Source organism: Lemur catta, chromosome 15 (assembly GCF_020740605.2).
Source record: "Lemur catta isolate mLemCat1 chromosome 15, mLemCat1.pri, whole genome shotgun sequence".
NCBI lineage: Eukaryota > Metazoa > Chordata > Mammalia > Primates > Lemuridae > Lemur > Lemur catta.
The window spans coordinates 11,582,336-11,608,946 of NC_059142.1; the positions used below are offsets into that span (position 1 = coordinate 11,582,336).

The following is a 26,611-nucleotide window of genomic DNA, read 5'->3' on the forward strand; positions in this document are numbered from 1 at the left end:
TTCACAGCTTTGGGGAAATTTATTGAGAGCAGGTTTTGCTACCAGAAGGGTGCTGGGCTTTTGTCCGTCATTGGCAGGTATCACAGCTGGTGGTCTCTTTATTGTCATCAGTTGGTTGGCCAGACTGCAACAACCACAATAGCCACGAGCAACAATAAAATCACCATGATCATCCCTGAAAAACAGAGCAGAAAATATCTTTTAGTGATTCCTGCCAGAAACGCATCACACACTCCATGGAGCATCTGCAGAGAGGACAGTGCTACGCCCACTCCCTCTGGGCCTCCAGCTCGTGCTCCGGGGCAGGGGCTGGCAGGCAGCGGCCTGGGGCTGCTGCACAACTCTGGCTTTGTAGGCTGGGGCTGCAAAGGGCAAGGCCTCCGGGAAACTGGAAATAGCCCTCACGCCTGCAGTGCTGTGCCCTCGCTCCTGATCGCAAGACCCCAGGGGTGGGGCAGGGAGTGAGTACACGCTACGGCCCTGGCGCAGGCATCTGCATGCAGCTTGGACCATGGGGTGGGTGGAAGCTGCTGGCGACGGCCCACCCTCGATACCTAATTGAATTATGCATTGATAAAGCATCAAAAAAGCAAACGGCTTAAGAGTTTAATTCTAGAATCCATTTTTTCCAATATCCACATGGCTTCACCTTTTTTTCTTGAGTCTAAGACACTTAGGTCACCCATCTATGAAAATACCCCCGGATAGAGGGACTATTTTCCCATATATATATAAAATATATGTATGTTTAATATAACCGCTATTTGTGGAACATTTCAGTTTGTTTTTTTTTAATTTTAATTTTTTTTTTTTTTTTGAGACAGAGTCTCACTCTGTTGCCCGGGCTAGAGTGAGTGCCGTGACGTCAGCCTAGCTCACAGCAACCTCAAACTCCTGGGCTTAAGCGATCCTACTGCCTCAGCCTCCCGAGTAGCTGGGACTACAGGCATGCGCCACCATGCCTGGCTAATTTTTTTCCTATACATATTTTTAGTTGTCCAGATAATTTTTATTTCTATTTTTAGTAGAGACGAGGTCTCGCTCAGGCTGGTCTCGAACTCTTGACCTTGAGCGATCCACCCGCCTCGGCCTCCCAGAGGGCTAGGATTACAGGCGTGAGCCACCGCACCCGGCCTAATTTTAATTTTGTTTTTAAAGAGACAATCTCACTCTGTCACCCAGGCTGGAGTGCAGTGGTGTGATCACAGCTCGTTGCAGCCTTGAACTCTTGCACTCAAGCATCCTCCTGCCTCAGCCTCCCAAGTAGCTGGGACTACAGTGTGTGCCACCATGCCTGGCTAATTATTTTATTTATTTATTTATTTTTTGAGAGATAGGGTCTTGCTATATTGTCCAGGCTGGTCTTAAACTCCTGGCCTCCAGCCAGCCTCCTGCCTCAGCCTCCCAACGTGCTGGGATTACAGGTGTGAGCTGGCCCATTCCTTCACCCGATGCTGATGAAGTGGAACCGGGGCCCAAGAAAACACAGCCCTCACGCCATGAACTCACCGTCTTCCACTTTCCCTTGCCCCGTATTTACCAATGAGCGGTTGGCATGTGCCAGGTACCAGAGGGGACAAGCTGCAGCACAACAGAGACAGGGCACAGCTACTACAAAGTTAGCACTGGGGAGAAGTCTGCGTACTGGAGAGTCCTTGAGCTACTGAGGCCCCAAGAGGGAAGCGAGGAGCCGATGAGAAAAAGTATGTGGAAATGCTTTATGAAGTAACAGGGTGAGCCAAGCGCACGGGGGCGCATGGCTGCTTGGCCCCCGAGACTGCTCACCGCACACCTACAGCTGCTTCGGGACCCAGACGGCCCCACTCCTCCCTCTCCCACAGGAGACCATGGGGTCACGCGAGCCACAATACTCTAGGTAACCACGAGCCACATCTGGCTACTGACATTGAAATGAAGTAAAGTTAAAAATTCAGTTCCTCAGTTGCTCTAACCATATTTCAAGTGCTCAGTAGTCACACGTGGCCCGTGGCCACCACACTGGACAGAGGCAGTAAAGAGCACTCCCATCATCACAGAAAGTTGCACTGGGAGCACTGCCGTGGAGCGTGGGGTCTGGATCGTCACCGCTGTGACCCAGCACCCACAGCAGGGCCCTGGGTGGACACGCCGTGCTCGCTGGTTGAACCAATGGCTGCTCAATGTCTCTTAAACTCTCACTCAGCGCTGGGACAGTTTCTCACGTCAGGAGCTCTGCTTTTTTTTTTGAGACAGAGTCTCGCTGTGTTGCCCGGGCTAGAGTGAGTGCCGTGGCATCAGCCTAGCTCACAGCAACCTCAGACTCCTGGGCTTCAGCAATCCTACTGTCTCAGCCTCCCGAGTAGCTGGGTCTACAGGCACGCGCCACCATGCCCAGCTAATTTTTGCTATATATATTTTAGTTGGCCAGATAATTTCTTTTTATTTTTTTAGTAGAGATGGGGTCTCGCTCTTGCTCAGGCTGGTCTCAAACTCCTGACCTCGAGCGATCCACCCGTCTCGGCCTCCCAGAGTGCTAGGATTATAGGCATGAGCCACCGCGCCCGGCCAGGAGCTCTGCTTTTCCTTGTTCTTGAGTCAGTGTCATTAAATTATATTTTTCTGGGAAATAGCCCATCTCTTCTGAGTATTCAGAATTACTGGCACAGGACTTCGCTGTGTTCTGCTATAATTCACACGCCCTACCGCATCTGCTAGCATGGCCGCTGTCCATTCCCACCACCTATTCCTGCTCTTTCCTCCATGCCCGGGCCACAAGGGCGTGCTCTTTTTAGTCATCTTTCCACCAACAGGTTTGGGCTCTATTCATCTCTTGTTTCTTCATTTTCTGTTTTATTAATTTCTGCTTTTATTTTTATTAATCTTAATCATAGGCTTTCACTGGATTCACCTTGTTCTTTCTCTACCTTCTTGAGTTGAAAGTCAGTCAGTTTCCATCTTCCTTCTAAACCTAATGCCTCTACGTCTACACGTTTTGCTACAGAGTCATTTTATTGTTAGTTTCTAAATTCTAAATATTTAAAAATTTTTGACACTGATTTCTTCTTTGGCCCAATAATTACTGAGAAGTGTTTTTAAATTTCCAATTATACTGGAACATGCTTATCAAAACATTTTTTTAAATTCTGAGATAATGCATGCACTTATACTTTGATGTGGAAATATCCGATTTCTACTGATGACAAAGTCACTACTGTCACCACACTGCTGTGGTTTGCTGCCTACGTTTGCAAGCAAAGAAGATGCTAAGTCTCAATCTGACGCCAGCGAAAGTGAACGCAACGTGCGTTTCTGTCCAACTGCGCAGACTTGCTGAATTCTATCCATAGACCCTCAGGGTGCAACGTAGATCAGGTGGTGTAGATTTCAAACCCAACCGGGGTAAGCACAGCACGCTCCTGGTTTTGAATATTGGGAAAGGACTTAAAAATATATGACAAGCTTCTTTGTCATGTCCCTGTGAGAGTGGGTGACTTTTCTCTAATACAGTCTCTTTCTCTGACGATCCAAACTTTTGAGAGTCCCTCCTCTCTTAGGGACCTAAGGTTTTTGTCCCCCACCCCCTTCAGGTGGATATAAACCTAAGCTTCTACCTCAGGGGTCTGCCAACTGGGCCAGATCTGGCTGGGGTCTGTTTTTGTACAACATATGAGCTAGAAATGGTTTCTGTATTTTTTGACAGTTGTCAAGAAAGTAAAAGAATGAGATGTGACACGCTGTCCGTGGTCTGCACAGGATAAACCATTTGTCACCTGGCCTTTTGCAGTGGTTGGCCGGCTCCTGCTCTACATCACGATGACTGATAATGACCCAGCTGCAGGATGAGTTCGTTCACTTAGGTTCTGGTTTTCAATTCTCTCTTCAGTTCTTTCACATCTGGGGATTTCCTTTCTTCCTTGTAAATCCAGCTACGCATTAACGTGTGAGGGTTTTACCTAGCATGTCAGGATGCTTGCAGTGAGAAGGGGTGGGGAGGTGTGTGTGTGAATATTATCTTAGTCTATCTTCTTGCCAGAACCAGTAGAACACATTTTTATTTCATTTATTTCTGCCTGCAAAAACATCTTCAGGTTGACCAAAAGCCCCACCTGGGCAGAAGTCCCACTATTTCTTGGTCATTCTGCTGCACATGTGGTGTGTGGTTGAAACTCGTTCTTGGCCCTGAGAAAGGTTAACGCTGTGCAGTATCAGGAGAACATGATGGGAGAGGAAGAGGCAGACACAGACTGGGCGGAGCTGGGGCGATCGCCAGCACTCCAGAGCCTGGGCTCCCCTAACACAAGGCGGAGGGGCTGAGCTTTTGAGGGACTAGGGGGATGAGGAGGGGTGTTTTAGGAAGATGTATTGTTCCTGGGGCTCAGGCAGGATCACAGTTTCAAGAGCACCTGAAGCTGAGCATTTCCTTGTGCAGCAAGGGCTCTAGACCAAGAGTAGAGGCCAATACAAGTGATCCTGAAGTTTCAAAACAGGGTGATTATGAGAAGAGTGGAATAAGTGAGGAGAACAAAGAAATCAAGAATAACAACTGGCCAGGTGCAGTGGTTCACACCTGTAGTCCCAGCACTCTGGGAGGCCAAGGTGGGAGGATCACTTGAGCCCAGGAGTTTAAGACCAGCCTGGGCAACATAGCTTTTTTGTACAGACCCCATCTGCACAAAAAATTTTTTTAAATTAGCCGGGCATAGTGGTGCACTCCTATAGTCCCAGCTATTCAGGAGGCTGAGCCAGGAGGATCACTTGAGCCCAGAAGTTCAAGGCTGCAGTGAGCTATGATCAGGCCACTGCACTCTAGCCTGGGTGACAGACAGAGACACCATCTTCTCCGCCCCTCCCCCCCAAGAAACGAAACACATCTGGTTTTAGTTGATGCACATCTAGCTTGAAATCCCAGGGAAGAGGCCTCACGGCACCAGCAGTCGCCACGGTCCCTGACTTGGAACCCTGCAGTGAGGGACTGACTGGCCTCCCGCTTTCCTCAGTGCATTCACCACAGCAGAGCTGGAGGAAGCTTTTTAGAATGCAAAGCGGATTCGGGTCACCTCCTGGCTTAAAACCGTCCAATGGCTTAAACTGAGACCCAAACTCGGTGGCGCAAGAGGCCCTGCAGCCACGCTCTGTGCCCTGTGCTCTAGCCGTCCGGGCTGCCTCTGTGCCTCCAACACGCCACCCTCTTCCTGCCTCCCGGCCTGCACACAGGCGCGCCTTTCCGCCCGCGAGCGTCCTCTTTGCCTAGTTAATCTCCCCAAACTCAGCATCAGTGTCACTTCCTTAAGGAACGCCTCTGTGTCCTCCAGTTAGCCGTGCGCTCTTTGCCCCTCTGTCCCCACAGCAACCCTCACTGAATCATCAGTGAGGTCTCAGGTGCCATGTGTCTCCTCCCTGAGTGTGAGCGTCCACAGCAGGGACTGTGCCTTCTTGTCCCTGCCACATCCCCAGGACCTGGGACGGAGCCTGGTACACAAAAGAGGCACGAGGTACATATATAGAATAAATGAGTGAGTGCACTGAATTTCTGGAAGGGACAAGAAGAAACAGTGAGACAGACACAGAAGGAGTGGTCAAAAAAAAAAAAGGAGTGGTCAACAGGGAGAGAGGGCTGAGAAAATGTGGCAAGGAGGCCAATTAATGAGAAAATTCAAAAAATGGTATCTACCAACAAATACTGCAGAGACACCAAGAAGACAGAGAAAAGCTCCCGGGTGGCAGAGACATTTAATAGCACAGTTTTAGCAGAATAGTGGGTGGGCCTTTGGAACTATTATTAATACAGTGATTCTTTCTAAAGCTGCTAATTTCTCTATCACAGAAACTGTGAATTAGACAAACTGTGCTGCGGTAAAGGCATGACAGGGTACACAGTACCTATGAAAAATGAAAATGCACTTCAGCAACTGACACCTTAGACGGTGAGTTGGTAAGACGTGATAAATCGGGTTCTTGTCCAAAGATGAACGTGAGGACTTTCAGAGCAATGACAAATAAGGCTTTTACATTTTAACCCTTTCACAGCAAACAGCAGTCCTTTGGGAAGAGATTTTCAACAGGCTTTCGTAAACTGGTGTGTACCAAGGGTCCACTGAGGAAGTCACTTTAAGATGGCAGGTGACAGTAATAAGCAAAAGTCCACTGTGACCTTTTGGGTTCTTTTAGCCAAAGTGGGGGTGTCTGTCTGCCTTCTCGCTGCAGCCTCTCTCTGTAAGAAGAGTGGCTTTCTCGCAGTGTGATCACAGCTCTGGCACCTTTCTGAATGGAGTCTCTCTCCTCGGAAGGATGTTTCAGAAAGAGTGACCAAGGACCTTTTTAAAGCCAGGGAAAGCTAAGGACGCTGCACACGGGATATTCGCGCACACCGGGTTTTGTAGCAGTGCTGTGAGTACACTGCCTTGCTTAATCCTCATCTCTGCTCTATGTGTTAGGAAGTGAGCTTCCGGAAGGTTCACTCTCCTACCCAAGGCCTACAGCTGGTAAAAGGAGGAGCTAGAATTGGGATTCAGGCGGGGCAGACCCCGCAGCCCATGCGCTTAACCCTTCTGTGCACCCGCAGAGCCCGTCCAGAGCAGCCAGACTCACGACAGAACGTAGGGTTGATCGGGCAGGGAGGCCCAGACCCCTTGGGACTGAAAAACTGGGAGAAACAGTTTGTTCTCTTTTAATCCTCTTTCTTTCTCTCTCCCTCTCTCCTTCCCTTCTTTAATGTTTCATGGTGGAAAATGTTAAACATACACAAAAGCAGACAGCAGAGTACACTGAACCGCGACGAAGCCATCACTCAGCTTTAACAAGGATCAGTTCCTGGCCAGTCTGGTTTTATGTGCACCCTCCTCACCTGCGCCATCTCGGGTGCGTTGTGTCGAAGCAAATCCCAGACATGTTTCATGCACAAACATTTCAGTAAGTATCAGTAAGAGGTACCATTTAGAAAGAAGACCGCCACACGTAACCACAGAAAGCCTGATGGTTCCTAAAGACGAGGGTAGGGAAGAGCCTCCGACACCTCTGTCGCAGGAAAGTGCGTCGGTCTCAAGGACGCAGGAGACCGTCCTGCGGGGTGGACGCGGGAAGAGCGTGAATCTTATTCAGTCACGTGTCAAAGACAGAACTTCTTTCGCCTCAGAATTAGTGCTTAAACCTCAGGGGGTCTAGTCATCCATCCCCCGGCGAAGGAAATGTTTGACATTTCAGAACGAGGAAAGACAGTTGAACTTCTGGGAACCTGCCAACTTCTCAAACAATGGATGCTCTCTGCCCCAACCCCAGCACGAGACACCTGGCGACGCTCCCGACTGCAGGGTCGTTCCCTCCGCGCCTCACTCAGCTCCTGCCCTGGCCCTGCCGGCACCTGGCGAGGCAGACTTTCCCTCCCAATGCTCAAGAGCCCCTTTCAGGGGCAGGCCTGGGATGCCAGGGTTACAAGGGTGGAAAAAAATGTCCATTTCCTTTGGTCAGTTTACCAGATGAGTATTACTCAACCACTTACAATATTTGCAAGTCCAGCTCATGGCAATTAAAAAAAAAAGACGTAAGAAAACAAACTCCTTTTTTTCAAACGGGGAAAGGATATTAAACACAGTCTCTCGGGAACAGGGCTGTGTTTTCTGAAGATTGTTCATCGGGAGGAATAGCCCATACTTTTTCCAGAGAAACACTGGAAACCAGCAAATTACAGCAGGGCCTATGCTGCCAACACCCCTGCCACCGTGGAGTGTATGTAGGTGGCAGCTCTGAGCACTGACTGCCGTGGAGGACACGCAACACGGAGTCTGGGTTTGCGTGAGAGGGGAGGGCAGGTCTCTGCACGGATGTGTGCAGTAGCTGTAGGGGACTGTGGGAGGTGAGCCCGATGGGCCAGGAGGGGAAGGCAGGGAGAGCTGAAGGGTGATTTCATCTGGAAGTCTTTTTATCTGGTTTTGTCAAGAAGAAAGCCATCCCGGCTGCCACCAGATTGGTTATCTTGAACCAAAATGCATATTCTCATGGTCTGCCTTGCACTTCATATTTCACAGGGCCAACACGCAGCCAATAACCTTGAAAGATGAACAGAAGACACTTCTGAGAGACTCCCATAGCTGGTTGTTTTGGGTTTTGTTTTTTCAGTTGTGCCTGTCAATAGGTGACATTTGCTTATGTATTAACTGGTGGTTCTCGCTGATCAAACAGATTTTTAGCAGCAGACTCCTGAGCGGAGGTGGGGAATGAGCAGGAGAAGAGACAAAACTGGAATATTTGTTTTCAAAAGTTCATGTAAATGTTCCCTTTAATCCCATGACTGGGCAAATAAGCTGAGAAAAGAGTAGACGCCGCGTAGAGAAGGTGAAGGTATTTACATTCTGACTTTCAGATTTGACAACTGGAGAGTGGCAGCTGCCCTGGCGGTCCCTGCCCAGACCTGCCCACACTGGGGCCGTGTGTGCTCCGCTAGGGCCATGGCTGCGGACCCCACAGCCCTCCTGCCACTGGCCTGGCCGCCCAGCCGGGCTGGGGGAAACCAGGCACCCACCTGCCTCTGGCCTCACCCCTCTTGCGTCTATCTTACCCACAGTTCTACTTTTAATTTCCCCCAATAATACCTTCCTTAAAACACTGCCAAAAAATCTTCTCCAGTTTTCTCAGTTTGGTTTTTTTCTTAGCCTGGCCCCCAACCCATCCCCGAAGCTTTCCTTTCTCTGTTCATGGATCAGCCTCCCTCTGCGGCACCAGGGGTTGCCTCTGTCTCCCCAACAGACCTTACATTCTCTGCCCACTCCCCTCTGCCTGGAGCCTCGGCCCACCCCAGGGCTCGGCCCAGACTCCACTTCCCCACAAGACTGCTCAGCCCACCAAGATCCTGCCTCCCAGGGGCCGAGAAGCATTTACAGCAAGGTCATTGCTCTTTGATGACTGTCTTCCACCTTTAAGTTCTTATTATTTAATAACATTTCTTTCCTTAGGCCACTGCATCTCCCAAAACAGGATCAGTCTGACGTGGTGGGAGGGGCATCAGCTTTACAGTCAGGGAAATCAGATCTGCCACTGACTAGCCAAGACACTTGGGGACAGTTTCCTAACTCTCTGGAATTTGGTTCCACCACCTATAAAACGAGACTGAAACATACTGCCTTCATGGGCTAGTTGTGGGGATTCAGTGAGATAAAGTATGTAAAAACTTCTAGAACATAACTGACACTCAATAAATGGCAGCTCTGCTGACAATAATTCCCACTCCCCGTGCAGGCCACCGCCTGAGAAGGGTGCCTTGTGATGGCAGGTGCTCCATAAATGTCCTGCCACAGAGCCGGTCTCTCCGTTTAACAACAGAAATAAAATGTCATTTGCTTCAAAAGAGAAGGAAGAGGAGCAAAAACAGAGGAACACCTGGGTGGCATTTAGAGTAGAAACAGAGGGCGCGATTCTGGCCGAGGCCGGGCGGCGATGACGGGCGTCCAGGAAAGGTTGGAAGTTCAGAGCGGAATATCTGGCAGCATCCGTTCCAGTTATTAGCTACAGGAAGGGCAGCTGTGCCGGGCGCAGCGCCGGCTGCAGCCAACAGGCAAGCAGTGCACAGCCGAGTGGACGCCAGGTGAGCGAAGCTGGGAAAGACCCAGATGGAAAGGCCAGTGCGGAAGTGAGGGTCAGGGCAGGGGCACGCGCTGGGGACGGGGTCACGGGCCAGAGGAGGAGGAGGTTAAAGCAAACCAAAAGGGGCACCCAGCATTGCAACACGTCCAGCTGCGAGGGAGAAGGGGCGGGGGAGTCTGGGGCCGCGGGGGCCCGGTGGTCTGCTATGCTGCACTAATGATAACAGTGATGGTGACAACGAAAATGACAACAGCAGTGTAACAAGAACAGAAGTCCAAAATAAGTGGAGTACTGTTATGCCATTAGGCACAAGTTGGTTGCTTTGTTTTTTTGGTTGTTTGTTTTTTGAGACAGGGTCTCACTCTGTCACCCAGGCTGGAGTGCAGTGGTGCAATCAGCTCACTGCAGCCTTGAACTCCTGGGCTCCAGTGATCCTCCTGCCTCAGCCTCCCAAGTAGCAAGGACTATAAGCATGTGCCACCGAGCCCAGCTAATTTTTTTATTTTTTGTAGAGATGGCAGGGTCTTGTTTTGTTGCCCAGGCTGGTTTTGAACTCCTGAGCTCAAGCAATCCTCCCGCCTCAGCCTCCCAAAGCTCTGGGATTACAGGTGTGAGCCACTGCACCCCAGCCAGAAAGTTTTATAGCATTCAAATCCCATATTATTCTCACCATAAGGCAGTGAGGCTATGAGGGCAACAATTTCCCCTAATTTACAGGTAAGGAATGGGACTCAGAGGTGAAGTGGGGTGAAGAGAAGAGCCCAGACTCCTGAGGCTTAGCCGCTCCGCACTGCCTGCCGAGAGCCCTCCGCGGGCGGCAGGCCAGCAGGACTGGCTCTGGGCACACGGCCACGCTCCCCAGGGGGCAGCATCACGGGGCTCGGCCTGACTTGGGGAGCTGGGCGGTCAGGATGGGAGGAGGAGACCCAGGAGACCACAGAAGTCCTGCAGGACGGAGGCAGCAAACCACAGATGGTGACACACAAGTTGACTCCTCAAAGAAATACGTGACAAGGCAAAAAGCTGGCCACCAAGTAGTCTTAATTTTATCTCAGTTTTGTGTCAGGCTGACGGAATGCAATGAACAGTCTCCGTCTCTGACAAGACGACGGTCCCGAGCACAGGCGGGCGGGAGGAGGAGGGACTTGTACACCGAGCCTGGCTCCGTCCTATCCCCTGCGGGTGAGCTCCCCAACACCCCTGCATCCTGCCTTCCTCGGGGGTCACGAGGGACAGCACACACATTTCCCAAGGCTGTGGGAGGCTTACGTGACATTCTGTACCAGCCTAGGGCCTGGCAGGAGGCCGGTGCTGACTAACCGCTGGCTGCATTCTTCTGAGAAGTGCCAGCTTCCTGAAGGTAAGAACTGTGGTCTTTTCCGAGGTGACTCTCCAGAGCGGCCAGGCCAGTGCCACTGGGTGTGTCCGGCTGGAGTGGCGCAGAGGCAACACCTGGAAGAGGGAGGCAACTTCCTCCCCCAGCAACTCCGGCCGCCCCCCGCTGAAGGCTGAGCCCCCATCTGGAGAGAATTCACCTCCGGGTCCCTGTGCTGGCGCCCGTCGCCACGCCATGCTGACAGAACCACGGAGGAATCAACTCTACAGAGAAGGCGGCGACTGCGGGAAAGAGCGGTGCAGGAGAGACATCTGGGGGCCAGAGAGCCAGAGCATTCTCAGCAGGAAGCAGGCATGGGGGGAAGTGACCTGGAAGGAGAGGGGGTTGGAATGAGGGGGAAAAAAGACCGGCCTAGAAACAGGAAATTAAAGGGAGTTAAGACCACGAGAGGCAGGGCAGGGGAGCTGGACAGCGGCCGACTGAAAGGCAGGCGGGTTCCGGGGCCTGGGGGCTGGGACCCCGGGCACAAGCACCTGGCCGGGCGTCAGGTGGCTCTGGAGCAGCAGTCACAGCCGCGAGGCCACGGTGAGGCCGACAGTCGGTCATGGAGACCCCATGTGAGAACTCATGTCACTGGCCAGGACCCATCAGGTCAGGCTTGTTGATTGAACTGTCCCGATGCTGAACAAGAGCGATGCCCTGGATAAGATCTGCCCGAGAGTCCCCCAACACCAGAACCGAACCCCACAGATGCCTGGTGAGTGCCCACTGCGCCAGCTCCAACGGGTGTGAAGACGTACATTTGACTCTTTCTGGGCCTGCTGGTCTCACGAGAGAGGCAGAAAGTCAACCCTATCCCTACCTACCCCCCAAATAAACATAAAACTCTGCAGATGATAACCGTTCCTTAGAGGGAACGTGTAAAAACTCTGCCATCATTGTCGCTTCCTGTACAGAAAGTGCTGAGTAGTTTCTAGGCCCCATCCGTGTTCTTAAAGTGTCATTCATTTCCCTTCCCTGAAATAAGTTCGGCTCAGCATTCGCTACAAGTCAACAGCAGAATTCAATCGTAAACAGGCAATCCTCCACATCAACAATCAAAAGCAGCATGTTATGAGTTGTCAAGTCAATAATTTAATGTTGACTCTCTGGTGCATCAATATTTGCTAAGAAACATCCCCTCACTGTGCCGCGTGTTACCCCTGGGAGTGTGAATCTGTCTGGCGTCTGGCAGAAATTCAAGTGTCTTTAAGAAGACAGGAACTCTGTTACGGATATCTTGTTTTGACAATTCCCTCTGGACTGTCAAAAGATTTCTGGATGGTTCCAGTCAGGCTATGGATTCACCGTTACAAACCCCTTCACTGGTCCTGTTTGGACCGGGATACATCACCTGGCACCAATTAGGGACTCCTGGCCAGGCGACACGGGGCACTGCTGCAAAGTTCTAACTCAGGTGGAAAAGGCAGGCCAGACACACAGCTGTCAAGATAATGCCCTGTCCATGCACCAGATGCTTATCCATTTGGTTTGTTAAAAGCAAATCATTTGACCAAGATGCAAAAGGCTTCTGGGTAGATCTGAACTGAGCCACTGAGTTCCAAACCTCAAAACAACATATTTCTGGGGTGGCCCAGTAGCCACATCTGTTCCACTTGACCCTGCCTGCATATACACAGCTGAGGAGACGGAGCCCACGTGAGGCCAACCAGGTCCTCTTCTCCAGGAACTGCGGATTTTGCACAGAGCACGGCTGGGGCTCAGTCACAGCAATGGTAACTCTCTAGAGGGGTGGGCCACAAACCCAGCCCGGAAGGTCCCAGGCCTTGCCTTTGTTCTGCTTCTTCCCTGGACTTCATCGGCTCAATTATCCCTTAGGTTTCCGCAAGTAACCCAGCATCACTCAAATAAATTACATGTTTTTAACCTAAATGATCCAAAGTCATTTCCTCTTCCTTGCAACCAAGATCTTTTAGCAGAGAGATCATCAGCAAAAATAACTATTTGTCTCTAGTTATTTGGGAAAATATATGAGCAACGTGAGCGTGAGTTTGCTTTGCTAGGTTAGTCTTCAAAAGACAGCTCAAAGGCGTCGCTCCCGAAGGGTCTTCTGTTGCATTTCCTCACTCTGAATGGGCCGCGGTCCCAGTAGAAATAGCTGTCACCATGAAGAGGCTTTCCCAGATACCAAACTCCCCTCTTTCGCAATCACGTATCCTATTCTTTTACAAGTACTTGCTGATTAATGCAGTCAGTACATGTTGTCCTGAAGAGTCAAAGTGAAGAAGAGATGGGCTCTAGTTCTGGGGCGAGAGGTATTTGGAGCAAAGACCAGGGCAGGAGAGCTCATCCTCTGGCAACACAGCTAACAAGAACATGTTGGATACGGCAAACGAGTCACCTAGAGCCCCCCAATGGGGATCCCTCCTGCCCTGGGGCACACCATGTATGGGCCCATCAGGGCCCGGGTCAGGCCGGGCCCAGGCGAGTGCACGTTGTGCCTGCCGCCAAAGTGCTTCTAGTGAGAGCCGTGTCATCGCCATTACTGGCGCTAAGCACTTAGTGCACACGTGGTATACATGACACACTGAGCCGCTCAATCAATGTTCACTTGACAAATAAAATAGAAGGTCCCCACTCCTGATGTGGCTAGGACGGCAAAAATAGTACTGAAAACCTCTGTATTCTGCATTTCCGCGGTGGCTTTTGATTTCACAAATACTGACTGAGCACCTACCAGGCACTGAGCTTGGTGCTGGGGATACAGCAATGACCAACACAGACAAAAGTCTCTTCCTCCACCGAATGGATGTTCTAGCGTGTGTGTGGTTTTTTCTTTGCGGGGCGTGGTGTTGCCCAATGTGTGAAGACAGACAAAAACCAAAATTAGTAAACGATGTAGTGTACTAGAAGGTGGCAAGTGCTAGAAAGAAAAGTCCAGCTTCTCCCATCTTACCGTACACCTCAGGTGGCGTCTCGAAGGCATCTATCCCCTCTCCCTCGGGGCCTAGGGGAACGGGGGGCAGTGCTAATAATACTTTCCGAAAGCAGCCATCCTGCAGCGGGATTTGGAAACATATTGTGGGTAAGACCGGGGTGCCTTGCTACATGGCATCAGGAAACTGCCATCCTGAAATGTTAATAATATGTAAGCTTAGAAATAACACATTACCAAAGTTTGCAGGAATGAAGGGTGATGTAATGACAACTGGAACAGAAAGGGGACTTATTATGGAGTGTAGAAAAAGGAGAGTTGGAGAGGAAGAACTTGTCAATGGGCTCCGGCACTTTCCAGGACAGGGGTACCCCAGCCAGAAAACTGGTACCTGCCTGGTCTGTGGGCACACGTGGTCTGTTCAGAGGGGAGAAGCAGCTGCTCGGACGACAGCTACGCCTCAGACGGCCGGTCCTGACCGTCCTACACCCACATGGAAAGTGTGCTTCTTAAACTGATGGCTGCTGCCTGTATTAGGGGCCGTTTCACTTCATCACGGTGCTGGCTGAGAGCTGCAAAGTGCCGGCCACCAGCTGGTTGCTGAAATAGAGAGGCGGCCAGGTTGTGCTGGGAGAAGCAGGGTGAAATAGTAGACACGCGATGTCACCAAAAGTGTGGAAAAATTCATGTAAATGCATTTCCAGAAAGGTGGGGAGCGCTAGCACCCCTTCTGGTGCTTGGGTGGAGAGCCACTCTGTTATCCTGGAGGCCACATCTGCCCCCACCTCATCTCAGCATTCCTTTGGCCTCCAAGGTGACATGGACTATATATAACCAAGGGCCACGATGGGGAGGGCAGAAGAAAGATGACTGTTCAGGGCCGTGGGAGAAAAGAAAAATAAGGGCTGGTGAGGGAGCGGCCAGACATGGGCCTTTCACTTTGCGCTGAGTCTTTTCCCAAGTAACCAGACCATTTGTCATAATTATTCAGTGTGGCTGTGAAGCCTGTCCCCATCGTCGAAGCAGAAAAATTGACTTTACTGTGTTCCAAAGGTCACCCCTGCTTTCAAGTGGTCACCATTAAGTGGTCTTAAGCTCCCTGGCCCACTAACTCCCAGCACTGCGTGCCACTTCCCATGCGTGCTGCAAAACGTGTACAACAGTACGAACACATGGGTGAATACAAGGTTCCCTCTTTGGGAAGCCGTAGGGTATAACATACATACAACATAACAAGTTGCACCATGGGCTGCGAAGTCAGACTGAACACACTCCAATCGTGCCTCTGTCATTTATTTCAGTAAGGGACCCAATCCTCTAAGCCTAAAATTGGGAGAACAATAACCCTTGGCTTACGGGGTTGCCATGAAGACAAAATGAGATAAAATGCTTAGAGCCGATCGAGCATAGTACCTGGGATTGGCTACTATTCTTACCCACCGGAAACTGTACTTGCTACAACAGTAGCATTCACCATCATCAGTCTTTGCACAGAGACATTTTGATCCTTCCCATCTGTGATCACCTTAAGTCTTCGCTGCTGCCCACATCCTCCTGTGGGCAGGTGCTGCAGCGGGAGGGACTCTGAGGAGGACGCCACCAGCCTCCTGCTCTGGGTGTGAGTGCTCCCAGCGCAACCAAATATGGCTGCTGGACTGTTCTTGAAAACCTTCTCCAACTCATTCTGCAAAGATTCTATCACGAAAACAGAGTTTGAACTTTATGCTCATACAAAATTCTCCAACAGCCTATAAGCCTATATGTGTAAAAATACCTAAGATAAGAGCACTTCAATAAAATGCCATTCACATTTGCTCTATCAGAGGGGGCGTGTATCTTCTACCCAGAGTGTCCTGGACATGCTCCTCTCCAGGCCTTGGAACTCTAATTTAACAACATCGTTGCAGTGAGACTCTTGCTAGCAGGGATGGGGTACGCACTCCCCCCAGCACACTGGTCAACTGCTAACTTTTCGCTAGTAGCAGGATGAGAGCCATTGGAGTTGTGAGCCCTGTGGGCACCAAGACTGGTGAAGTGAGAGCAAAAAAAGATTTCTAAGATGCTTTACTCTGGATCATGGGAAAAGGGCCTCTTACCAAAAGCAGCATCGGGGCTTACGGCTCAATCTAGGAAATGCACAGGAGCAACAGGGACAGCCAGGCTGCAGAGCTCTCACACCAAGCACATGGTATGAGTACAGGCACATTCACACTGTGGAGTGAAGGAGCCTGCCCCTTCATCATGAGGGATGATGCTGCAATTATGTCACCTCCATTCAGTGCCACCCCCAAAGAGCTTATCTCAGGATCTATAAAATTGGACTTTCGCAAAGGGAGGCTGCCACTTTCAGAGTTCGCTATCAGTGTAGCAGCAAATGGTTGGTTTTCCTAAGTGAAAACTTAGAGCGGGAACTGGTGCCCTCCAACCCCTGTGCTGCTCTGCGACACAGGCCTGCAGACATCGTGAGCAGATTCAGCAATGCCACTGCTGAAAACAAACGGACAAGGTCCCAAGCCACTAACTCTAGAAATATGGTTAGCGTAAAAACTGTTGAGCAAGGATTCTATTGGCAAGAAGGATGAACAGAAGTATTTGAGGCCCAAGGAGTCACTGTGGCAGAGCTGGAAGACTGGGAAACAGCTGCATGCGAGGGAACCAGCCTGGAGAGTAGCTTAAATCACTTCTGAGGATACGGCAACTGAGGCAGAAGTCTTCCTCTCCCTTTCGCTTTGGGTGCTCAAGTGTAAGGGCTTAAACAGGCCATAATGATACAGTCCTAGAAAAAGGCAGATTGATGGCCACAGCTGAGTGTCATGGGTCACACATTAGCATATTGGAGCCTATACCAGGGATTTGTCCATCACATACCACACAAAGAACACAAAATATCTGCCTTTCCAACGTGTGCTGCTAGTGCAAATAATAAAAGGTGTTTGAGGATAATATTAAAATGATGTCATCACCTTCTGCTTATCCACTTTTCTGGAAAAAAGTAGGACAGACAATCCAAAAGGTCAGATTTGGCTTTGCAATATTTGCTGGCTTACGTTAAACACGGCCTGTCAGATATTTCAGAAGTCGTTTCAAAGCAAAATAAAAAAGTAGAATTATGACACATTCCCAATGAAACGATCCAGTTTTCCCACCTTGGCCTCCCACTCTCAACATGCTACACTCTCTCACACCTCTGTGCCTTGGCAGGAATCGTGCACGCTGCTTCAGGGCCCTCTGCCAGCTTCTCCGCACCCAGCACACCGGCACCGGCTTTAGGCCTCAGCTCAAAACACTCCCTCCCCAGGGACACCTTCTCTGCCCAAGCCCAAGGCAGTCTTACGACTGTTTTTCCTGTGCTTCTTCAGCACACTAGACACGTCGTTTACAGAAATTAATGCATTATTTGGTTAAACTAATAATTAATTGGGTTCATGATATACCTTCCCTGCTAGTCTGTCAATGCTTTGAGATGACAGGCCATGTATTTGCATGTCTGTGTCCCCTCTCGAGCTTAGCGCAAAAGTCATGTAATACATAGTCAACAGATATTTGTGTTTTTGGTTGATTGAATAGCAGCTCATAGTTTAGAGTCAAATACTACCTGGAATATTAAGTATCAGTAGTATGGGCCAGGCATGGTGGCTCATGCCTGTAATCCTAGCACTTTGGGAGGCTGAGGAAGGAGGATTGCTTGAGACCAGGAGTTTAAGACCAGCCTGAGCAAGAGAGAGACCCTATCTCTATTAAAAAAAAAAAAAAAAAAAAAAAAAAAAAAAAAACAGAAAAATTAGCTGGGAGTGGTGGCACATGTCTATAGTCCCAGCAACTCAGGAGGCTGAGGCAGGATGATTGCTCGAGCCCAGGAGTCTGAGGTTGCAATAAGCTATGATGATGTGTGATGACACCATAGCACTCTAGCCTGGGCAACAGAATGAAATCTTGTCTCAAAAAAAAAAAAAAAAAAAAGAATCAGCAGTATGGATTTCAAATGATTTTCTTACTCCGCAGTAGTTAATGTGGGAATATTCTAGCAGCTATAAGAGTACCTGGCACATAGTAAGTGCTCAATAAATATGTGTTGAATAAATGAGTAAATAAATGAATGAATGAAAGTGTATAAACTACAAATAAAACCGGTAATTAAGGAGTAGTGGTTTTAAAGAACTATAAAATGGTTCAAGTAAAGTAAGCACAGTGGTCACTGCCAACTTCAAAATCAATATATTCCTCAGTAGTGGTTAGTGATCTGAGTATAAAATTCTAGCATATATTCTATTCTCACCTTTCAAATAAATGGAGAGTTATATTTTAGTGAAATGTTGGGATTCCACCAGATACGCATGGGCTTCTTTCCAGCAGAGATGACTTAGACTCAGAGTTTTCAGTGAAGGGACTCATTTTGTATTGAATCAAATAGCCTCAGTTCACATTTCATTCCTTCCCTGTAACTTTTAATCACCCTCTATCTGAGGACATTTGCGAGGAGGAAGTTACCAAAAGTTACCTAACAACAGAAATGTTTGTGCTTAAAGCACTGCTACTCACATTGCCATGTGGGGCACTAGGTGCAGAGATCACCTAAGAGCTTGTTAGAAATGCAACTTCAAGGGTCCCACCCAGGAACCTGTGTTTTTACAAGCCCTCTGTGTGATTCTTCTGGTGCTGACGGTTGAGGACTTTGGTTTAGAGGTTAGGATCAAATGCTTACTAGAAGTTCTTCCCACCATACAATAAAATATCATCTGTCACCGTGATGGGAAGAACTGTGGCTTTCTCTGGGCACCACAGCAATAATGGGACAGGGCTCCCCAGCCACTGCGCAGTGACTGTGCCCGCCCCTGATGCACAGCCCCGAGAGACGTGGAGCGGCCCGGGATGCGTCTGACACGCACAACTCACGTGCCGCCACCATTTGCCCCGCTCCCACACCAATATCCCTCAGCCTCATTTCCTCTTGACAAAGGTACTTCTGTTCCAAGGAAGTCTGCAGCAGCTGGAGTGGCCAAAAGACTGTTCTTGATTGGAATAGAGAGACTGAAAGAATTATCTCTGCCAGACTGCCGGACTGTTCTATTTAGTATCGGGTTGACACAGATGGCCGTGGCTGCTAAGGAACTCTGACTCCATCTTCTTCCTCGCAGAAGCCTAAGGAAAGGCCCTAAGAGAAGAAGAGCCGGAGACGAGGACTACGTGGCAGGAAGAAGCCGGTATGATTTCAGCTCTAAATGTGATCGCTGGATGCCAATGGGCCAGTACGACATTTATTTCCCTGCATCAGGGGTCCTAGTCTTGGACAACATATTTCTAGAGCACCCAAAGAACAAAGGTTCCGGGAAAGGTGCAAAATAAGTCAAAAGGAGGTGCTTTCTCATTCACACGCAGCTAGCCACAGCTGTCTGCCATAAAGGGGGTACCCCAAAGCTAGCTCGCTTGCTGGAGAGCTAGTTTTAAAGCACAGGCAGCCTCTCCATTACCGGCCTTCTCCGAGCACTGAGAGTGAGGAAATGAGAGAAAGAACATCTAATGATTAGTTCCTTATGGTCCTTACATTCTTGAAGTCTATTCTTTACCCCCGCTGGAACACTTCTGCATTCTTGATAGCAGGATTGCAATATAAGTTCTTTCCCTTCTGAGCACTGTCTTTTATTGACACACTAAAATATCCTAGGAGCAAGACTCGCCTTCCCACCTCCTTCCCCACTGCCACACTCTCCGCGCCATTCCTTGTTCTCTTTCTAAGAATGCAATAAACATTTCAGCACGATCTTTTCAATCCACATTATTTATAATATTCTGAACATCCATCGAGCCTGGCTAGAATGCTAAGTAATAAATCAAACTTAACAACAACAAAAAAGGAAGAGGGGGGAAGAAACCACCCTTTGGCTAGGCTAAAGCCTGAGACGTTTCATTCCCCGAAGGGTTTAGCTTTGTTAGGAAAAGTGAGATGGGGATGAGACTCAAGGTTTAGAATGACCCAGAGGCAGGAACTTGAATCTATAGGCATAATCATAACTTTGTATAAATCTCAAACAAACTTACCTCTCAGGGGTGTCATGAGGATAAATGAGATACGTGGGAAGCACTCTGAGTGCCTTGAATAAAAGCAACTGGAGCCCAGTTCTCCTTTCTGGGTCCAAAAGGTCATCTTCTTGGGCCAAAAGCCCATCTCCTTTCCCAGAGCTCCAGTCTTTGCTAATTAGCATCCCCTCTGGCAGGTTTAAATAAGATGGGGGTGAGCCTTGAAGTGGGGCCCTGGCGCAGGGCCTAGCAGGCAGTGTGATTAGGACACCCTTGTCGCTGGGCTGGGGCTGGGTAGAGGGCCAGTGGCCACCCTGAGCAGGGACCCTTCCCCCTGCAGCTAGTGAGGACCACACCAGGCCACACACAGCCAGAGAGGTCTCTCTGCACAGTGATTCTGCTCCTGCAGGGGGTGGGAAGTGGAACTTGTCCCACATCCTTACCGCATGGCACGCTAGGCAGGTTTATATAGTCTGACTTCCTCCTCACAAAGAAAGGATCTGGCTCAAGAGCTCACTGATGATTTCAAAATTTATCTGGATGAGTGTGGAGGCCAGCACAGGCTGTTGGCTAATTGCATAATTGGCTTGAGGCCTTTCTGCTTTGGCGATTTCCCACCCATTCCTACGTCTAGCGCTGGAAATCCAAGCTGCTCAGCCTTGCCACGGAACGAGTGTGTGTTTATGTGGCTAGACCTCAATCTAGAGGCTCTGTTAGTGTATAGTCTAACATGCTCTGCAATCTGCTCTAAGTGGTCCCTTCTGACAGTTTCCTGGATTTGAAGGGCTGCTTCTTTTCCATTCTTGTTGAATGGCATCGAATATGAGATGAGAGTAACTGAACCACAGTCTATAGCTTGACCATTACAGTCTCATGTTGGTTCTGGGGAAATGACCATAACCAGTACTTAGTCATGAGACTTTTCTACCATAAAGTCAGACAAGAAAGTAAATTATCTTATTAACATTAACAAATTTGCCAACTAATCTAGCTTTACCCCTCTACCATTTTCCATTTTAACCTCATTTGGTCTTGTTATAGGACAGCTAACGCCTTCCTGTTCAGATCCATTGCCTGCCTGCTGGCGTGGGTGGAGGTTAGCCAGCAATGCTAACTGCCCAGTGTTCTCGAAGGGATTTGATACCAGCTTCACTTTGTTCATCACTTCTACTAGTAAGAGTCTAAAAAAAACAAGTTTATGAGTGATATCCACATTTGTTTAAACAAATTCTTCAAAATACAATTTCTTTATAATATCCCTAAGTCATAGAAACCACCAAAATAATCATTACTTGACTCTTCAAGTTAACGATCCGTTTACAACTTCCACTTCTTTTGCTTCTGATGACACAACCATCGTTTTAGCTCCCGCCTACCAGGCTGAGTGGTCTGCCCAGACCTCCTGAGTCCCTTCCTCAGTACATTTCCACTCTCAGTCTGAGCATCCACGAGAACTTCTCTCTCTTGGCTATTAGGTCTGAGGTGGAACTCTGCTGCCCGCACAGCTTCCCCCTGCCCTCTGAACAGAGGGCTGGCCCAACTGATGCAGGGAGACCTTCACTGCCCCCTCCCCGGTCAAGGGAGTTCCACTTCTCTCACCCTGACCAATTCACTATCACTGGAGACTTGGGCATATGAAGTGAGGTCAGCCAATCCACAGGCTGGCCGGCAGCCTCTGACCCGCTTTAGTCCAGCACACGAAGCTAAGCTGGGTAAAACAGGTTCTTTGCTTTGGAGTTGAACTAGGAAACAGGAAGTGCTGCAGGTTTACCAGGTCTGCTTTGGATCCTAACAATGGGAACACATGGCCTTAGGATAAACCTATGTTTTTATGGAAATGTGAGTGATTCTGGTTTCTGCCCCCCCCCCAAAGATCTCCCAAAGAACAAAAGTTAAATTAATACATATCTCATGCTATAGATATATGTGCTTTAAACAAAGGACAGATTTTGACTAAAGGAATAAATTTCTAGTGGCAAAACTTTGGGTCCTCAGCAAGATGATTAGAAGACTTTCCATCACTTCTGAAATTAGAGCTTTTAGGCCATCGATGAGACAGCTAAGGCATCAACAAGATTAGTTTTAGTCAGAGTCACCTTTTTCTTTTTTGAGAGATGGGGTCTCTCTATGTTGCCCAGGCTGAAATGTGGCGGCTATTCACAGGCTCAATCATAGCACACTGCAGCCTTGATCTCCTGGCCTCAAGCCATCCTCCAGCCTCAGCCGCCAGAGTAGCTGGGACTATGGGTGTGCACCACCATGCCTGGCCACAGCCACCGGTTAACATCCACGCTCATGTCAAGTCTAGATTCTACAGTATTGGTAGGTTTCATCAGGATCAAAATCTTCATGACTTAAGGTGAGTAAAGTACACGCTCCTTTCTAGTTAGCTTCCTTGTCACTCTGGAGAATGTCCCTACTGCTATTTCTCAAATGAGAAGGCCTGAAGCACTCTGGAACACAGGGTGCGGGGGAAGTATAAGAGAAGAAATAGGTGGAAATGTCAGTGGGCGAAGGTCAGCGAGGGCAGGATGTAAATGGCTCGTGATGGGATCTGGGCTGAGTAGAGAAGCCTGCCAGCCTCCATGCGCTGCTAACCCACTCTGTTCGGGGTACCATGGTAGGAGCTGGGAATACAATGATGGTGAAGACGGACATGAGATCTGTCCCCAGAGAATTTACAGGCTAATAAAGGAGACAGGCATTCAAACAACCACACAATGAAATAATCGCAAATCACAGATACGTGCTAAGAAGGCAACTAACAAGGTATGATGGTAAGTACTACTTTAATGAGGTGCTCAGCTATGGCTTTCTGAGGAGGTGATCCACTGGGACCTGGACGTAAAGCTCGGCAAAGACATGCCAGCCAGAGTGAGTGGTACGCAGGGAACTTGGAGACTGATGGAATTTGAAGAAAGCTAAGTCCTGTGGGGCCTTGGAGGCCATGGTAAGGGGTCGGATTTTATTCTAAGTAAAGGTGACAAGATCTCATTTATGTTACACAGTCATTTATGCCACTGTGTGCGGACTGGACTGCAGGGTACAGTGTCCATGTACAAGTCAAGTCAACAGACTTATCTGAGAGAACTGTCACGGAGAACGATTTGAGAGAACTGTCCCAGCATCCAGGTATCAGGATGACATGGAACGAGTGGCGGCAATGGAGGTGGAGGGATTTGGAACATATTTTAGAATAGAATTCCAGGGCTTCCTTTTGGAAAAGAAAGGGGCATCCTAGTGAGAGGAGAGGAAACAGGATTTCCTACTGGGTCAGTGGTGTGCCATTTACTGAAACAGAGAAAAGTAGGGGTGGAGGGGCTGGTTCTAGATATGCTACAGAGGGATTTCAGTTGAGAAATCAAAAAGTAGTTGGATGTGCAGTGTGATGGAGCTCAGAAGAGAGGTCTTGGGATGGTGGTGATGGTGACATAGTGGAGAGGCCAAAAAAGAGCTGAAGAGAGGAAAGCTCATGGGAGGAGCAGAGCAGCAGGGGAGAGAGGACAGGGCGGGTGGAGGGAGGGCACTCTGACTGTGGGGACTTCCATGACTAGGGCCAAGGGCTGCTGAAGGGGACTAAAAGGGAAGGCTCTGGCCCTGCCACCATCTGATGAGGACAGAGCAGCATCAACCACTGCAAGGGTTTGCTGAGGGTCTGCTGTGCACCAAGCACTGTGCTCTTGACCTTACATACATCCTCTCTGCTCCCCATCATCACACTGCACACTGGTATTACTATCACTATCGTCATCATTACTGTTATTGTTATTAGTGAACCTCAAGCTCAAAAGCATAAGTAATTTACCTAAGGTTTCAAAGCTCTTCAGTGTTGGGCCTAGGATTTGAACTGAGGTTTGACTAACTCCAACTTTATGGTCATAAAGAGTTTACAATGAAAAGTTAACACAGCACGTAAGTACAAAAAGGCCTAAGAATACCAATAACACAACTTCCAAACCATCTTCTCCGTTTCCACAGCCAGGTGCCCAGTTCTAGACTAGACGATGTGACTTCTCACTTGTCTGCCCTACCACAGAACGTCCCCAGTGTCAACGGGCCTCCCTTTTGCTGCTCAAGTCAACCCTCTTCTTAACTGTGAACTCAAAAGCTTGACCACTTCTATTCCTGGCTTTCCCTTCCAGAACTGGAGGAGACAAAGTTATTATCTGCAGATAATGAGAATGCCTAACCTGGAAATAAAATATTCAACAGAAAACCTATTTGAACTAAAGCAGAAGGGATAGTTAAAAATATATAGATAAATTTCAACCATTTTCTTATAAACCAGCTATAATCATTAGAAAATACAATGAAAAAAGTTTATTAATAACTAATGAACAGAGAACAAAGGAGTTAATAAAACTGGAAAGAAGTGCTTTTTGAAAATTTCACAACTTTACTGAGGGACATAAAGGAAAATATGAATGACAAGAGAGACGCACCACGTGTCTGGATGGGAAGACAGTACCGTGTGCCTGTCGGTTCTCTCCACCTTAATATGAACACTTAATTCAGTTATAATAAAAATAGCAACAGGATCTTTCAGGAACTAGCCAAATTATCATGAGGCAACTAGGACTATTCCCATTTTGCAGAGCAGAAGCCAAGCTCAGGGCAGTTAGGAAAGCAGAATCTACTCTAAGGAAATGAATGAGGCGGTACATCCAGGCACAGCACAGTAACAACCGCACTGACGCTGGATGCAGAGCTGTGCGTCCATGTGGTGGGCTGCAGAGGAGGAGGAGAGTAGATTATGGGGGGCTCCAACTGTGAGCATAAGAAATTTGGGCAGTGGGGAGTCTCTGAAAGGTATTAGAGGGGAGAAATGATGGTGGAGGGGGAGAGCTGACAAAAGCAAATCTGCATTTTCCAAAGCTCCTCCAACTTCCACACAGAGAACAGACTAGAAGGAGCGGACGCAGAGACAGGGAAATGAGTTAGGGAACAACAGGAGTGGTCCAGATGACCACAGAGGGCTGAAGTAAAGGTGAGGCAGTGGGAAGGAGGAAGGGTGGGGATTCCACAGACACCAAGGAGGTAGAATCAAGGAGAATTGGCATCAGACGGGATGTGGAAGCTGAGCAGAATTGGGGATGATTCCTGGGCATTTGGCTTGAAAAATGGAGTGGTTGGTGGTCTTGCTCATCAAAATAGCAAGTGGAGAAAGAAAAGCAGGGCTGGAGATGATCACAAGCCCAGTTTTGGACATCTTGGTATTACTGCAAGCAAGTTTTGACAGCACAATATTTGCTTTTCTTCCACTGGGATTATAAAGAACTTGTCTTTTGGGTAGCAAGCCATTGGGAGAAATTTTCTTATTTTGGTGGGGGGTTGAGTGTAGACCCACATCTATTTTGGGTATTCTAAATGTGAAGCAGATACAGTCCCTTGGAATGATTATAGTATTAAAAGGGCTCAGGAGTGGGGCACAGTGGCTCACGCCTATAATCTTAGCACTTTGGGAGGCCGAGGCAGGAGGATCACTTGAGGCCAGGAGTTCACGACCAGCCTGAGCAAGAGCAAGATCCTGCCTCTACAAAAAATAGAAAAATTAGCCAGGTGTGGTGGTGTGCACCTGTAGTCCCAGCTACAGGAGGGAGGCTGAGGCAGGAGGATCACTTGAGCCCAGGAGTTTGAGGTTACAGTAGGCTATAATGATGCCACTGTACTGTAGCTCACATGACAGAGATGATGCCACTGTATTCTAGCCCACGTGACAGAAAGAGACCCTGTCTCAAAAAAAAAAAAAAAAGGCTCATGTACGGGTCTAGCATCGATGGCCAGTGGAGGCCTCCCCTGCAAGGCCCTCCTTGGAGCCTTCCTCCCACTCTCCTGTTGGAGGCCAGGTCAGTGTCGTGCCTCCATTTTCTCCCCTCTACCCAAGACACCCAGATATACATTTGATGTTTTTGTACACTTGATATTTTTTAGCTGATATTGATGATGTTTTCTTACTATAATCCCTCCGCTTTGACATCCTAGAGTGCATTCCTTCATTCACTATCTATTCCTTCAAACATTATATTGTTTCAAAATCTGGTGTAAAAGAGCATTCGGCAGAAAGGCATGTAATTGGAAACCATCCTTGTTATTCATGAAACATTGGTGCCTGCAGGTATCTGTTTTCTTCACTTAAAACTACACACGCCATCTTATAACTTAGACTTAGCTATTTATCACAGTGCAAAGATAAAGGTCCGCCAAAGGAAAGCCAGCCTTTTTCTCTATCAGATACTCCTCTGGCCAACCTTTACGGCCAAGAAGGACAGACTTGAGATGCTCTTGTTCTCCTGGTGGCAGCAGACCCAGCTTAAAGAGAAATTCTGAGAGGAAATACCCAAGCAACAGCTAAGCTTGCAAATTTGAATACACGAAATGAAGACAGTAGCTTTATGGAGATGAATCATTTTTTTTTTCTTTACCAAAACTGGAGAACTGCACTTACGTGTTCTCTAGCAAATGGGTATCTAAAGACACCAGCACAGGCTGGGTGGCAAGTCATGAAGCCAGAGTTTATGTACTTGCTCTAGAACCTGGAGAAGGTTCCAGCAGGTAAGAAAGCCCAGGACACGTGACAGGTATCCTTGATGGGAAAAAAGGAGCACTTGCCAGTTCTGACACCAAAACTAGAGTGACCCCGAGAGATGAATGTCTAAGAGAACCTCTTGCCATCAAATAATATATTTACTCTGATGAAAAGACGGGAATAATCAGAAACTGTCTCTTTTAAATTAAAGTTGTTTTTCCATTTCTATAAATATTCAACCTTCAGT

At 48.6% G+C, this 26,611-nt stretch overlaps 1 protein-coding gene across 1 annotated transcript in view; it reads right to left on the reverse strand.

Moving 5' to 3' along the window:
* The window catches only part of STX8 (syntaxin 8), a 255,589-nt gene continuing 228,978 nt past the window's right edge, over positions 1-26,611 (reverse strand). The window contains exon 8 of the mRNA XM_045569474.1: positions 1-175. Within this exon, the coding sequence (XP_045425430.1) occupies positions 108-175 (68 nt within the window). The 3' untranslated portion in view covers positions 1-107. The remainder of the gene's footprint in view (positions 176-26,611) is intronic.